The sequence below is a fragment of the Rhinolophus sinicus genome, linkage group LG05, assembly GCF_036562045.2.
Source record: "Rhinolophus sinicus isolate RSC01 linkage group LG05, ASM3656204v1, whole genome shotgun sequence".
NCBI lineage: Eukaryota > Metazoa > Chordata > Mammalia > Chiroptera > Rhinolophidae > Rhinolophus > Rhinolophus sinicus.
The window spans coordinates 89,898,979-89,914,411 of record NC_133755.1 but is presented as its reverse complement, the minus strand read 5'-3'; the positions used below and the strand labels follow the sequence as shown (position 1 = coordinate 89,914,411).

The following is a 15,433-nucleotide window of genomic DNA, read 5'->3' as shown; positions in this document are numbered from 1 at the left end:
TCTTGGAGAGACGTCGAGTGCCCTGTTTTCCCAGTGATTTGAGGTCCATAATGGTTCAGAAAGGTCACAAGCGGTTGTAGCCAATGAACGTGAAACTTAATCAGCTAAAATGATGATCGAGCTTTCTCTGGGAAGGTCAAGAGCGTTTGGCTCATGGCCATAATTGACACTAATAATATAAGCATCTTAAATTTCAAGCTAACACAGATGCCCCAATTTATTAATAGCAAGGTGACACGGGGAACACTTCCACAGCATTTCAGTGTGTGAAACAAAACAGAAAGAAAATGAAGGCATACCCAAAGTAATGTTAACACCTAAAGCATTTATTTGGATATCTTTAAACTTTTTACATATGATACATTCCAAATTTTACAAGTTTTCCACAGATATTAAAGTTATAGCCAATTTATTACAGATAGAATTTTCCCTGATATGAAAAGCATGTTACATAAACATTTCCACAATGAACATAATACATGTGGAACAAATCATAAAACTAAGATGATTCATTAGGTAGGGAAGACAATTAGTTTAATGATGCAAATACCAGAAGATAAAGTGTCCATGTAATTCATCTCCTCTCAGACTCCCTGCCATTCTCAGAGAGTGGAATCCAGGGACACTCTGCTCACAACAGCCTTCTGGGAAGTCAGTCCTGAAAGCTGGAGTCTTGTTAAGACTTGGTGAAAATGTCTGGAATCCATTTACGAGAGAGAAACCTGATCTTTGTCATTAAAAATCTAATCTTGGTGAACATAACTGAGAAAAGTCAAAAGAAGCTGGATCTAAAAGCTAAAGGAATGGGTGGGGTGGGGGTGGGGGGATGTGACAAAGGCCGAAATAAAAATCATGATGCCACCCAAACAACTCAAACCAGCAGCTATCAGGAATGGAAGAAAGGCCAGCAAAAGGGGGAGAACACTGGGTTCGAATTTGGACTTTCTTCCTGTTGGGTGAGAAACACCTCCTCTTAGCTGGGTGAGCCAGCCCCAAGCAAGAGGAGCCAAGGTCATCCTTTCAGACCACCTTGGAGCAAGCAGTGACTACAGCTTCTGTGTCCCCACTCAGTTTCGCCTGAAGTCTAGGTTTCTGACCTTCCTTCTAGGTAGACTGCAGTGTGCCAAGCTGAGTGGAACAGGACTTTCAGATGCAGTTCAAACAGAACTGAAGGGTTACTTGCATTGGCTAAAAAACCCCCAAAGCCTTTCATCATTCATTTGTCCCTGACCCCACCTTAGGGAGGCTCCGAATTTATCCCTCCACTGAACGTGCCATCGCTCCCCAGGTGCATTCGAGCTCGCAGCACGTGTACCAAATGAGTGACTGCGTGGTATATAATAGTTATAAGCCATTTTACTAAGCGGCTATCATTCTAGGAAGGCACCTCTCAGTAAAAACATTGTTTACAATTACAAGTCATAAAAAGCCTGGGCACACCGGTCGTCCCAGGACTGCACTAAGTGAGCCAGCAGGTAAACAGCAATCATCGATTCCAGGAAATGCTAGTAGGGATGGGGTGGGAGAACCTCAAAAACACTGAGTTCTCATATTTTTTGCTAGCGTTTGATTAGAAGCATATTCTCAATTTAATCTTAGAAATAAGAGAATGTATCGTCTGAAAAATTAGGATACTCTGTAAGTTTTTCAAAAAGCCCTTTAAAATGAGTTTTTTTCTCTCAAAGCCGAAAGTCTTGCCCAAAAGAAGAAGAAAGAAAACAACCCAACTTTCTACAGCCCTGAAACCACCCAGCATATGAAGACACAATCTTCTCCCTCACTCCGTCCCAGGGGCTCCTTGTGCATGAATGCCCCCACCCTCTCACAGCTGACGGTGACAAGGAAAACGCCACTTTCTAAATCCACTGCTTTGCTCTTAGAAGTCGGGGCCAGTCAGCAGAAGGGACACAGACCCAATCCCAGTGTTGAGAGTCCCTGACAGGGACCAAGAAGTGGGACCCCAACTGACCACAGACACTGTTTCCCGTTGCTGTGGAATCGGCTTCAGGCCTGGAGTGCCCTGGGATTGGTCAGGTCACGTGGCTCAGACCCCTGGGAACGGCCGAACCAGTCGGGTGCCCATAGACGGGCTGAGTCCAGTCAAGGAAGAGAAGCTCCTCGTAAGAAGTTACGTTTGAAGGACACAGCCAATGGTGCATGAAAATCTGCTGACGGGGGATGATTTTATCAGTCTCTGGAGCCAGAAACTATAAAACTAAAACTGGGAAAAAAAGCTTCAATGAAGAATTATTTCCAAATCCAGGAGAACTTATTTCCTATGTCTCTTTCTTGAAAAGCCACTGGGTTACAAAAATCCAAGTTTATGGTTTTGGTAGCGAAGTGATTATAAATGCTGCCAGTCAATGCCGACCAGTGTCTGATTTGCTTCCTGTGCGTGTCCGATTTCCTCTGTGATACTGTGCTGGTGCCAGAGCTTCTGAATCTTCTTAAACCGCTCTTTGCACAAATGTAAAGGATTTCCCCGTCTAGAAAGAAGACAGATGTCACTCTAGATGCATTCTGTTTATTCATCTATTATTCCCCAAACTTTCCTGGTTTAGGAAAAGTTGTAAGTCACTGGTTTGAGATCCTCTGCAAAACTTCTGTTCAGCAGGCGACGCCGGCTGTTAATACGTCAGCTTCAAAGGTTTGCTAGGAGGGACTGAAGGGGTCTAAGGACTGCAAAGAAGAGGGAAATGCACACGAGCTCTGCTTCCTCAGACTGGGGTGAGGGAACAGGGGTGGGGCTGAGCAGGAGGGCCTGGGCAGAGAGGCTAAAACCACCCATTCACTGTCCATTTCGTCGGTTAAATTAAAAAAGAGAGGGACAGGGGAGAGGATGGAAGGAAAATTACAGGGGTACATATGTTCCTCAAAGTGCTGTCTTTCAGCCGCAAAGTCTAAGCAAAGCAGACAAACGTGGGTGACATCTGGGTCTGAGTGAACCAAAGACAGGTTGGCTGAGTTCACGCCTGGTGCCCCTGCTCCCAGTTCGCAGTGCACCAACCCTCACCCACCCAGGGCTGCTCCTCCTAAGAGCCCACAGCCCTCAGAGAACACGAAGAACCATCCCCAGGTGGCAGGCGCCTGTGACCCTGCGGGTCAGGTGCCTGGGCAGCGCATTTATTCCCTTGATTCAGTTCCCAGGCCTTCAACTTTTCCTCCCCAAGGCTGGACGGTTATATCTAGGTTAAGGCGTTTGCCTCCTTTGGTCTAAAAGAAGTTTTCTACTAGTGCTTGGGGGAACTGTTGTTAGCATTTTGCTTATGGTACAATAGAAGCTCCCAGAGTAGAAGTGATTAAGCCTCAAGTACTGTTGTATTGCTCTGTATGTCCTCAATCTTTGTCCCCAGATTCTTAGGTCACAAGATAAGCTCATTTCTGATCAATGATAGTCTGCTCCCTTAGATCACGTGACCAATGCGGGCTCTCGCCGCACAAAGCCACGCAAGTCACAGAGGGCTGTGCCCACAGTGCTCTGCTGCTGTGGATGCCACATGGCAATTCCAACGGTTCTGGTTCTCTGTAGTGACAGATGGAAAAAGCTGCACTCTGTCCTGTGCTCACGGCCCTCATGACGTTACGAGGGCTGGGAAAGGGGATGCCAAACCAGGGAGCCAGGTGCCCTCCTTGGAAGAGCCCACGGATACCAGCCGCCTGTGCCAGGATGGAAGCCCCTGGGACCACATGGCCCGTCACGCCCACCAGGCACTGAGGGCTCTGGAGGCCCAGACTCAGCCAAGCCAGCCCCCAGGACGGGCCTTACCTGAGCCCCTGATCCGTCTCCCCGTAGTCATCAAGGTAAGGAGGGGAATAGAAACAGCCTTTGGTTTTGCCGGCTAGAAACAGCACCTGACATTCCCGTACTCTGCAGAGAGACCATTTACACATTATATATTAGCAACCGAGTTTTGGATTTGATTCCAAATGGATTAAATTCCTATAAAAATAAACATTACCAGTGTTGGAAGAGAAGCAACGGCATTTACAGCAGAGACACTTACAAAAGTATCAACACATCTGAAGTTTTAAAAATTACTAAAATGATTGTATTGCAATCAGTAATGACTGTACTGTAAATCAATATACTGTGTTTCCCCGAAAGTAAGACCTAGCAGGACCATCAGCTCTAATGCGTCTTCTGGAGCAAAAATTAATATAAGACCCGGTCTTATTTTAATATAAGACCCGGTATAGTATAGCATAATATAGTATAATACAGTACAGTACAGTACACTACAATACACTACAATACAATACAATACAATACAAGACCGGGTCTTATACTACTTTTTGCTCCAAAAGGCGCATTAGAGCTGATGGTCCGGCTAGGTCTTATTTTCGGGGAAACATGGTAGTGACGGAGGGGACACTGGATAAGGAATCGATGGCTCATATGATATTAGCATTTACAAAACTGTTAAGTGTGAGCAAGTTCACTTCTAAACATAAAACAGTTACCAACATTTTAAACACTATTATGAGGAAAATTATTCCTTACAAAAATGGTACATGCACGTTATGAATTAGGTTGACTGGCAACACTGCGCATGACCAAACGAATTGTGAAATATGCCAGGCAAGCGGAAATGCTGCTGTCACATCTCTCCTAGGGGCTATTTAAGCATGTGTCTCCTGTCCCTCTGAGAGGTCTGCCTGCCTTTCTGGTATGTATAATTCAGCTCAATGCAGCATTTACTGAGAACCTACCGCATACAAGAAGCTGTCAGGTACCGGGGGACACTAAGATGACTAAGCCACGGAGATAAGCTATGCCCCAGAGGAGCTCAAGCTCATGGCACCTCTCTCTTTCAAACTCTGAAATGGCATTCAGAGATGTCACTAGGACACACCAGCTGCCACGATTCTCCCCAGCGACACCAGCTTCCAGCTTCCGGCTGTTTCGTGAACACGACAGGCACATTCCCCCGCAGTTCTGCACTTACTACTGCCTGCCTCTAATGCTCTCCCCACTTCTCTAGGTCTTTCTTCAGTCACGTTCACAAGGAACCTTCCCTGGTTCCCTATTGAAAATTCAATTCCCCACCTGTCATTGCATATTCCCCTTTGCATGTATCACTTCTTAAATTCTTCCCAGTCTTGTTTGTTTATTTTCTATTTCCCTCACTAGAAAATGAGCTCAGGGAAGGCAGAGACGTTGGTCTGCTTTGCTGACTACTGACTACTGCATTATCCAGGCTCAGTAAGTACTAGTCACTAGTATTTGTTGTACGTTGTGGAACATACACAACTATATATACACAGGCCTATGATATGTATGAATCCAAAACCATGAGGACATAACAAAAGGACTAATTCTGACTACATGTGGGTAGAAAATCAAAGACAACTGGAAGTTTCATATTAGAATGAAGCATGAGGAAAGTAGAACAGAACTGTCATGGGGGTGAGAATGATGATAATGGAAGAACCAGCACAGTTAGCATGAGCCAAAGAAGAGATGTGCAGAGACAAGGCTCCTCGTGTTTCTCAAATGAGTAAGGCACATGAGCACAGCGGGCTCAGGACTCGCTGCAATGCAGTGGTTTTCCGCACATACACCGCGGCAGATCCAAAGCTAAAGAGCGGCCTCCAGGGCCTCACTCACCTCAGGAAGATGCCCACCCCAGAGCCACAGGAGTAGGTGTGAGCTGTGCAGGCTCCTACGTCCTCCCCTTCCAGTTCAGTCTGACAGCAGTAGCTCTGGGAGCACAGCAGAGTTCCACACACAAGGCACAGAGTTGGGGCTCTGCTCTTATCACCACCTGATTTGGGGCACCTTCATGGAAAAAAAAAAAAAGCACAAAGTCATTGCTCTGAAAAAAGAGTAGCTGAAGAGCTGATGGTGGTAAAACCACCCTGGAAAAACATTTTGCAATATCAGGTAGAGGTGAAGATATATATATATCCTATGGCCCAGGTAAAATTATTTCTAGAACAGGGAACACCTCACGCATATACACAAGCACCATGTACTGCAAACAAACAACAATCGGAAAAAAGATAAACTCATCAATAGGAGGAAAAAAACGTCAATTCTGCTACTATCATGTAATAAAATACTATACAACAGTGAGAAATGATGAATTAAAAGTTATGTATGTCAAATATATAAATAAATCTTACAAGCTGTGCTGAGTGAAAAAAGATGTAGAATGTACGGCACAGTACAATGCCATTTTAAAGCTTAAAACATGCAAAATAATAATCATCATAATAATAATAATCACTGATACCGCTGAGGAATATAAACATTTGCAGTTAACGTGCAAACGCACAGGAATGCTCACACTCCCTTTGGAAGAGTGGATCTCTGCTGGGGAAGGAGGAGGAGGCACCAGAGAAGATACAGAGGCATCTTCCACTGTCTAGGTAATGTGTAATTTTTACACTACCGATTCTTCTTTACGCTGATAGCACATTAAATATTTAACAGTGTGTCACACATTACTAAGGGCTCTTATTACTTCCTAGTGCAAACTTAGATAAACTTCAATGCACCAAACTTGTTCCCGCATCACCCCCTTTTCCGTATCTTATTCTGAAACATGGTGGAATGATACTTGTACAAGTCAGGTACTGAGATGACAATTTTCCAACCCAAACAAAAAAGAACAACAACAAACAAAATCCGTTAAATTCTGTGTAGAGAAGTGTTTCCAGTGGTAGGAAATGCTCAATATCACAACTTACGAGAAATTAGATGCTTGATTAATGAGGCTGCTGTAATCCTCTGGAAGGTCTATTAATTTGTTAGATTCTCTTGGATAGCTTAAAAAAACACACACACAAAACCAGTTACTATGAGGTCATATTACAACAACAGGGTAACTCAACTTAGTCAAAACAAATAAAAGCAGACTGAGTGATTGGTGCTACCACAGGGGTACAAGAAGCCACAGTAAGAAATCAAAAATTCATACTTAAATAACACAGGGTCTAGGGTTCACATTTTCACTCGAAAATTCAGAAAAAATGATCAGGACAGTAGACAGTACGCAGAATCTGCCCCATTTAAGTGAAATGTGGTAGCTCTGGGAAGCACGGGGGTTGCAGAAGAGGAATTTCACCCCCGGGATTCTACCCAAATGACCCAGCAATGGAGAGCCCAACACAGAACTTAGGATAAAAAAGACGGAAAAGGGGCTTATTAAGGGTGATCTTAAGACAGAAATGAGTTGGAGGAGAGAAGAAAGTAGGATAGGTGAATTCCAGGTCATGTTGGTTCTGACAATTCAGATCTGAAGTTAACTGGCACTTGAGGCCCCTCTTCCAGTGGGCACACCTGCCCCGCACGGGCCACACGGCTCGGCCTCTGCCTGCTTTACGTGTGGCAGGGTCAGGAGTGGACTGAAACCACAAGGGAGCTGCTGAGACAGCAATTCTTAGACCAGAAAATTCTGAGGGGATGTACATACAACGAGGCCAACTTCAGAGAAATTAGATTTGGTAGGTAGGGCCCTGAGTATTTTTTAAGTTTCCAAAGTTGTTCTGATGTATATCTCAAGTTGAGAACTACTGTTCCACATTGTAAGTCTTCTGACTGCAGGGTTAAACCACATGAAATTGGTGATATTCAACCATTTTTGACTTACAAAAACTGAAATTTCGTATGGTTCAACCTAATAAAGTTGGGGTGATAAGTCATCTCTGGATTTGGGACAGACTACGTATGAAACCAAAGAAACAGAACAATCTCCTTTAGCCCCTGATTTTTATGGATAATGTATTCAGCAGAACCAAGGAGACGTTACTAGATGAAATACACCTGTTATCACCGGGTACAGCAAACTTGACTACAGAATCAGAATAGCTCTAATGTCAAAAGGAATAAAGAAAATATAAACATGATTGGCCTTGATTTGATCATTACTGAAGCTGAGTGGGGCCTTCTTATGCTATTCTTTCAACTTTTGGATAGTTTGAAATTTGCCATTAATAGATTAAAAAAACCCAAAAAACAAAAACAAAACAAAACAAACCAGCTAAAAAAAACCTGAAAAAGGACCCACAGTTTTTTAAAGCATTTCAAAATATAATCATTTTGTTATTTGCTTCCTGTCAAGAGTAATATACTCTTTATGTTCCTAATTCTGATTGTTTTACAAACTCTCACCACCATTAGATTAAGCAGAAAAACGTATGAAGCCTCGATAGCCTACCTCTTTGAATCACCAACGGCCTGGGAGGTCAGAGTGGAAGGGACACAGCACTTACACCCTGCTTCTCCCTGCTCCCCCACCCCCACCAAGTCTTTGACAATCTTCAACTTACCTGATAGCATCTCTTTTACCTTCTAGGTATCTTTTAACTTCAATGTTCTGACACCAACTTTAATATAAATGGGGGGAAAAAAACACTTTTTACTTTTGAAGGGTTAGAACTCGAATTTTCCTCTCTAAATCGAGTAAGAGGAAAAAAAAAACTTCTTTGCTTAATATATTTATCTCATCAAAAGAAGCTTGGAGGAATACATATTTTGTCTGCAACTTTTAAAATCAGAAGAATGTAACCTGTGATTTTCTAAAAGCAAGAATGCTTAATGTGTAAAATTTGTGGCTACATACACTACTCCCCCATAATTTGGACACTACGGAAAACCATTCTGAATTAATGACAAGCTCTTATTATCTGGAGCTAGAACACTTATATTAAAAAAAAATTTTGTAGTAAAATATACATTACATAAATTTTACAATTTAAAAGTGTACAGTTCTGTGGCGTTAAGTAAGTTCACATTGTTGGGCTACTATCACCACCATCCAACTCTAGAACTTTAGCTTCACAAACTGTACTTGCTAAACACTAACCCATTCCTCCCTTCACCAGCCCCTGGCAAACACCATTCCATTTTCTGTCTCTATGAATTCGACTACCTTAGGTACCTCATGTAAGTGAAAACATGCAGTATTTGTTCTTTTGTGACTGGCTTATTTACTTCACTTAGCATGTCTTCGAGGTTCATCTATGATATGGCATGTGTCAGAATTTCCTTCCTTTTTAAGGATGAATTAGATAAACATATTCCACTGTATGTATATATCACATTTTGTTTATCCATTCATCAGTTGATGGATATCTGGGTTGCTTCCACCTTTTGGCTAATTGTGAATAACGCTGCTATAAACACGGGTGTACAAGTTATCTATTTGACCCCCTGCTTTCAATTCTTTTGCAATATATACCTAGACGTGGAATTACTGGTTCACATGGTAATTCTGTATTTAACTTTCTGAGGAACCACCATACTCTTTTCCAGAGCGGCTGTACATTTTCTATTCCTACTGGCAATGCACATGGATTCCAATTTTTCGACATCCTCAACAACATATATTATTACTCTCTGCCTTTTGATTATAGCCGTCCTAATGGGTATGAAGTGGTATCTCATTGTGGTTTTGATTTGCATTTCCCTAATAACTGGTAATGTTGAGGATGTTTTCATGTGTTTACTGGCCATTTGTATATCTTCTTTGGAGAAGTTATTTGCTTATTTTTTAATGGGTTGTTTGCTTTTTTGTTGTTGAGATGTAGGAATTCTGGACACACATACACACACAGGATATTAATCCCTTATTAGATATGATTTGCGAATATTTCCTCTCATTCTTTGCATAAAACAGCCAAATTTTAAAGCACAGGTATTGGACTAAGTAACCCTTAAGGTTTCTCTCAGTTCTAAGAGTCTACAGAACAGGTCCTAAACAAGTAAGTTGATCAGAGGAAATAAACATTTTTTACCACTCCTCTCCTTCCAAGCAAATCTGCTCATGCTATTCACTAGCTGGGCAAAAATCTTACCACAAAGGTAAATCCTTAATTAAGAAGGCCTAATCATTATAGTTTAAATTACATGGACTGGGGCCGGCCCCGGTGGCTCAGGTGGTTAGAGCTCCGTGCTCCTAACTCCGAAGGCTGCTGGTTCGATTCCCACATGGGCCAGTGGGCTCTCTACCACAGGGTTGCCAGTTCAATTCCTCGAGTCCCGCAAGGGATGGTGAGATTGAACATGGCACCTTGAGCTGAGCTGCCTCCCGGATGGCTCAGTTGGTTGGAGCATGTCCTCTCAACCACAAGGTTGCCAGTTTTGACTCCCGCAAGGGATGGTGGGCTGCGTCCCCTGCAACTAGCAACGGCAACTGGACCTGGAGCTGAGCTGCGCCCTCCACAACTAAGACTGAAATGACAACAACTTGAAGCTGAACGGCACCCTCCACAACTAAGATTGAAAGGACAACAACTTGACTTGGAAAAAAAGTCCTGGAAGTACATACTGTTCCCCAATAAAGTCCTGTTCCCCTTCCCCAATAAAATCTTTAAAAAATAAAAAAAAATTACATGGACTGAATTTTGCCAGGCTTACTACCTGGGAATTATGCAATATATGTGATAAGCTGAAGTCTGTTTCCATATAACTACTCAATATAATGAAGAAAAATGTATAATCATTACCTTTCCATCAGTAATTTCATTATCTCACTGTTTTCTTGAAAAAGGCAAATGAGGTTGCTTGGCAGGGAAAGATAGTTACATAAATATTCAAAATGGCTTGTTCCGGAAACTGCAAATGGAGAAAAGAATAATTAATGCATAAAACAACTAAGAGTAGATCTTGTGTGAGAATAAGCAATAGCAGAGCTTAAAAAAAAGAAAAAAGCAAGAGGAGAGTTCAAATTAGCTAGGTACATAGCTTGTAGGAAGTGAACAAGATGGCACATGGGAGGGATCCACAAAATGACACAACTGAGAGGAGTCAAACGACTCCTACACCAAACTGGTTACATTGTCCTGGTGTCTCAGTTTTATCCTTTGCAAAATGGTATATCCCTGCACGATCTCCTTCATGGGGTTAGTTGTGAACATTCAAAGACAAAAATAACGTATGGTGCTCTGGAAAGTATAGAGCAGTACAGAAATGTAAGATGATTTTATCCAGGGAGATGGATTTAAACACTAGCTCTAATCATCCCTGCAAATGATTAGGAAGTCTAAACTATTCTATATGATGCCTGTGCACCCAGCTGAATGGAGATGTCAGTCAACAAACTTTCAGGGCAGGTTCCCCCTGCCCTGTGCCAGGCACTATGAGATACAGGGATATAGTTAACTTTAAGTCTACCGTTATACCACTTTCATGTAATGAATCAAAATAAAACATAGATAACAACTGAAATAGCAAATGAATTCCTACATTAAAATCAGATTTGTGTGCAATTATGGATATTCTACACTTTAATGTCACATCAAGTTAAAAAACACTTGAAATTGTCAGTTTTTACTTTTTAAAATCTGCAGAACCCAGTTTATGAATTGAACATTTTAACATATGAAAGCAAAACTAATATGTTAGGTTGGTGCAAAAGTAGTTGCGTTGTTTTGCAATTTAACCTTTTAAACTGAAATTACTTTTGCACCAACCTAATATTTTTGTACATTTCCATGTACAAAAAACACATTTACTGAGATCCAATAAAATCAAACATATAAATACACATTTTTATTGTGTAATTGTGTACATCACCACAGTCAATTAACTATGTTCTAAACTTTTAATCGGTTTTCAATTTTGCAAGTCTCCTTAATTCTAGGCTGCTGGACTGAAAGACTACATACACGTACTTCCTACATTTTAAAAGAAATTAGAAATTACCTTGAATTTCAGGTGGTGGGGGGACTCCATTTAAATAATGAAAGAACAAAGCAGAACACTTCAGGAAAGGCATGATTCCAGCTCTGACACTCCTCCATAGATGCCAGCCAGAGGATATTTCTTTCAAGGCACTAAAAAGAGAAAAATGTTAATAGAAACGGTCATAAAAATGTTAATACCATGTTTCCCCGAAAATAAGACCAGGTCTTATATTAATTTTTGCTCCAAAAGATGCTTTTGGGCTTATGTAAGGGATGTTATCCTGAAAAATCATGCTAGGGCTTATTTTCCAGTTAGGTCTTATTTTCGGGGAAACACGGTAGAAAGTCATTCTAGACATAGCACAATGTGAAAACAGACAAGTGCTATTTGGAATTAAAAGGAATAGCAGCCCTGTCTACTATAGGATGTCAGGAATAAATGGTAATATAGCCTCCAATGCTGTTATTAAAATTTATAAAAATAATACTAAAAGAAAAAATTTGAAAAATAAAATACAACTATCCACTACTCTATAATCTTTTATCAGAAGGTATTATTCTGGCAAACTATTTTCATACTAATCTGTCTTATAGAGTCATAACTGTAACATATGAAATTTAAAATTAACAAGGTTTTTAGAAAATGATAAACCATAATTTTTATTGAAATTGTAATATTTTGGAACACATCAATTGTTAACCGATACCAAATTACTCCCCTTCAAGCAAGCACTTAGAGTGCATTAAATTCTTTGCTAATATAAATAATATCAGAGTGTACATCTTTATGTCTATAGGTTTCACTATGTTAGATTATTTTATTAGTGTGGACTCTCAGAAATGGGATAACTTACTTAAAAAAACAAACATTGTAGTTCTTGACATACACCATGAAAAAGCTAAATGAAACTGTTGTACCAAATGAAAATGACTCCAACAACATGTGAAGTTCTAACTTCACTGCACTCCTGCCAGTCAAGAACAGGGCCTTAAAAACGTATTATGCCAATTTAATTTGCGTTTTTAAATTCCCAGGGAGATGATATATGTTTTAGAAGAGCACTTTCTAAAGTAAGTTCCATGTCTCCCTGTGCCAGATCCTCTGAGCAAAAAAAGGGTTCCATGGCCAAATAAATGTGGGACTCTGCATATTACTCCTCTCAGAGATTTGCAATCTCTCCGAGACTTCCAATTCAATTAGTATAGGCACACTCCCATCTTCTTTTAAAAACACATCAACAGACAGCCATTTCCCTAATTCAACAAATGAATTCCCTTTTCATGCCGTCACCTACGAATACCCTGCAAAGATTATGACCCCACCTTCCTGTGCACTGGCGAAGTGTCTTATACAAAGCAAGAACTGCTAATTCTTCTTCACCAGCAGGAGTTTCTTGATCCATGCCATTCTCTTCTGAAAGAGAAGGAAGTATGAGTACTCTGCAGTTGCCTGTGAAATAGACCGATGACCACATCCTTTAAGTACTCAGCAGAGTCATACACTGCAATACAGTATGAAACGCCCCCCACGAGACACAGGACTTGACCCCGTCAGGTGTGAGCAGTACTGAGCTCCATTAGAAGAACAGGGAGCCCGCAGGCTGTGGGAGAGGGAGGCCACGGTGCTGAGTCACGGCGCCTACAGAAAGCTGTGCGCAAAAGCCGCTACATACACCGTCTGTGGTACTCCAGCCGTACTAAGCTTATGAAAGACAAATAAGTAAAAACACTCACATTGCTAAGGGGTTTTAACAGATTTCGTTTCAAAACTTGTCACATGAGGATAAACAGAAAAAACAAGTAGCCTCATTATACTTTAGATATTATTTTCATCCAAGCACCTTTTCCTTTAATACTGTCTTTTTAACTGAGAAAACTCAAGCACTTCCGTCAAGAAGCTGTTACCTGGACATGAGGTAAGTATGATCTGTACGATGTGTGCCATAGTAACCAGGTGGAAAATGTGAAGGTCTCCAGTGCCAAGGCTGATCCCTGAAAAATCCTGACACTGCAGCGCGGGGAAAGCGAGCACCAAGCTCACCTAAGATGCCAAATACAGAGTCAGACACATACACAGCCTTTCCTTTCACATCTAGACACACTTCCATTTTCTTGTACGGCCCCTTCAGAGCTCAGCCCCGCCCTGTAAGGAATCTTTGGTCTTAAAGGGTACACACGTTAGAAATTCCACTGTGATTGGCTAAATGAAATTACTTAAGAGCTAAGAGAGTCTTGATGGGCACTATCCTTTCATTAACCTAGTGATTCCCCTACACACGGTCTACTGTTAGCAACCGCTGAAATCTTTCTAGGGAGGTGAACAGTGGAAAATGCACGGGTTTTGGATCCATAAACATCTAGCTATGAACCCTAACTCCTCTTATGAGCTTATTTTTTTTTTAAACTTTTATTTATTTTAAGTGTGATTTTCCAGGACCCATCAGCCCCAAGTCAAGTAGTTGTTTCAATCTAGTTGTGGAGGGTGCAGCTCATTGGCCCATGTGGGGATCGAACTGGCAACCTTGTTAAGAGCACCGCTCTCTAACCAACTGAGCTAACCAGCCGAGCTAACCAGCCGCCCTCTTGTGAGCTTTTGAACAAGTTAACACCTCTGAGCCTGTTTCTCTGCTGGTAAACTAGAGATCGTTTGTGTGTGTTTTTAACACTTCAGTAGTAAGGCTGCAAGGACTCAACAGGACTGCACGTGAAAGCACTCAGGTACACAACACATGCTGGCTCTCGTGTTAGCCTCCTGCTGTCTGCACGACGGTGGTCTTCACAGGAGCAAGGGGCACAGTAACAATGGCTAAAACTTACTAGGGACCCCTTGCTCTAAGCTCTTTCCATTGATTGATTATCCCTTGAGTTCTGACACAATCATAGCTACTAACCCTCTTAAAGACACAGAATCTGATGCCCAAAGAGATTACGGGCACAGCACGGGGGTTGCTGTGTGTGGCGCTGCTCTCAATGTCCTGTGGAAGGGGACCCAGGTGAGGTGGGGCTCAAGTTCAGCTACCCACTGCTTGGCCAGTGGTGTGTCCTAGCTTCAACGACATAGAAGACACACCTTTCCCTAAATCACACAAGGGAGCTATCTATTGCTAAGTAGTGTGGCCCCAGACAGGGCAGTATCTGCCTAAAAGCACGGTATGGGTCAGCAGTAGCCCCTGTATTACCAGTGTTATTTTTACTTCTTTGTAGGTAAAATGCATGGAGAGGTTAAATTACTGACCTCGGCCACAAAGCAAAATAAAAGAGAAGATTAGACAGCCAGGTCAAGCCTCTCAACTAGATTTCTCAACATTTTCTTTTCCTTTTTCATTTTTTCAATTACATGAAAATTTTCACTCCTTGTCTTATCGATGATAGCCATTCTAACAGGTGTGAGGTGGTATCTCATTGTGGTTTTGATTTGCATTTCCCTAATAACTAGTGAAGTTGAACATCTTTTCATATTATCTATTGGCCATTTGTCTTCTTGGGACAAGTGTCTGTTCAGGTCTTCTGTTCATTTTTTAATTGGATTGTTTATTTTCGTTGTTGAGCTGTGTGAGTTCTTTATATATTTTAGGTATTAGCCCCTTATTGGAGGTGTTGTTTGCAAATATCTTCTGTTTGGTTAGTTGCCTCTTTGCTTAGTTAACATTTTCTTTTTGAGGCTGCTCAGAAAAGAATCATTCTCAAAAAAGTAGCAAGAACAATAGTGACAACTCCTCCTGTCTGTCTCTACACTACGCACCAAGTCTAAGGTAAAGTTCTGTAGTATGATAAAGAAAATTTCAAACACAAATTACAAGCT

At 41.5% G+C, this 15,433-nt stretch overlaps 1 protein-coding gene across 4 annotated transcripts in view; it reads right to left on the bottom strand.

Annotated features, from left to right (window-relative positions):
* Nucleotides 1-305: 305 nt before the first annotated feature.
* The window catches only part of UBR2 (ubiquitin protein ligase E3 component n-recognin 2), a 106,110-nt gene continuing 90,982 nt past the window's right edge, over nt 306-15,433 (bottom strand). For all 4 annotated transcript variants that reach the window (XM_019738383.2, XM_019738385.2, XM_019738384.2 and 1 more), the window contains 9 exons: nt 13,537-13,672; nt 12,955-13,045; nt 11,651-11,781; nt 10,453-10,561; nt 8,275-8,331; nt 6,694-6,771; nt 5,609-5,779; nt 3,767-3,868; nt 306-2,486 (listed from right to left, as the gene is read on the bottom strand). In XM_019738383.2, coding sequence (XP_019593942.1) covers nt 2,345-2,486; nt 3,767-3,868; nt 5,609-5,779; nt 6,694-6,771; nt 8,275-8,331; nt 10,453-10,561; nt 11,651-11,781; nt 12,955-13,045; nt 13,537-13,672 — 1,017 coding nt within the window. In that variant the 3' untranslated portion in view covers nt 306-2,344. The remainder of the gene's footprint in view (nt 2,487-3,766; nt 3,869-5,608; nt 5,780-6,693; nt 6,772-8,274; nt 8,332-10,452; nt 10,562-11,650; nt 11,782-12,954; nt 13,046-13,536; nt 13,673-15,433) is intronic.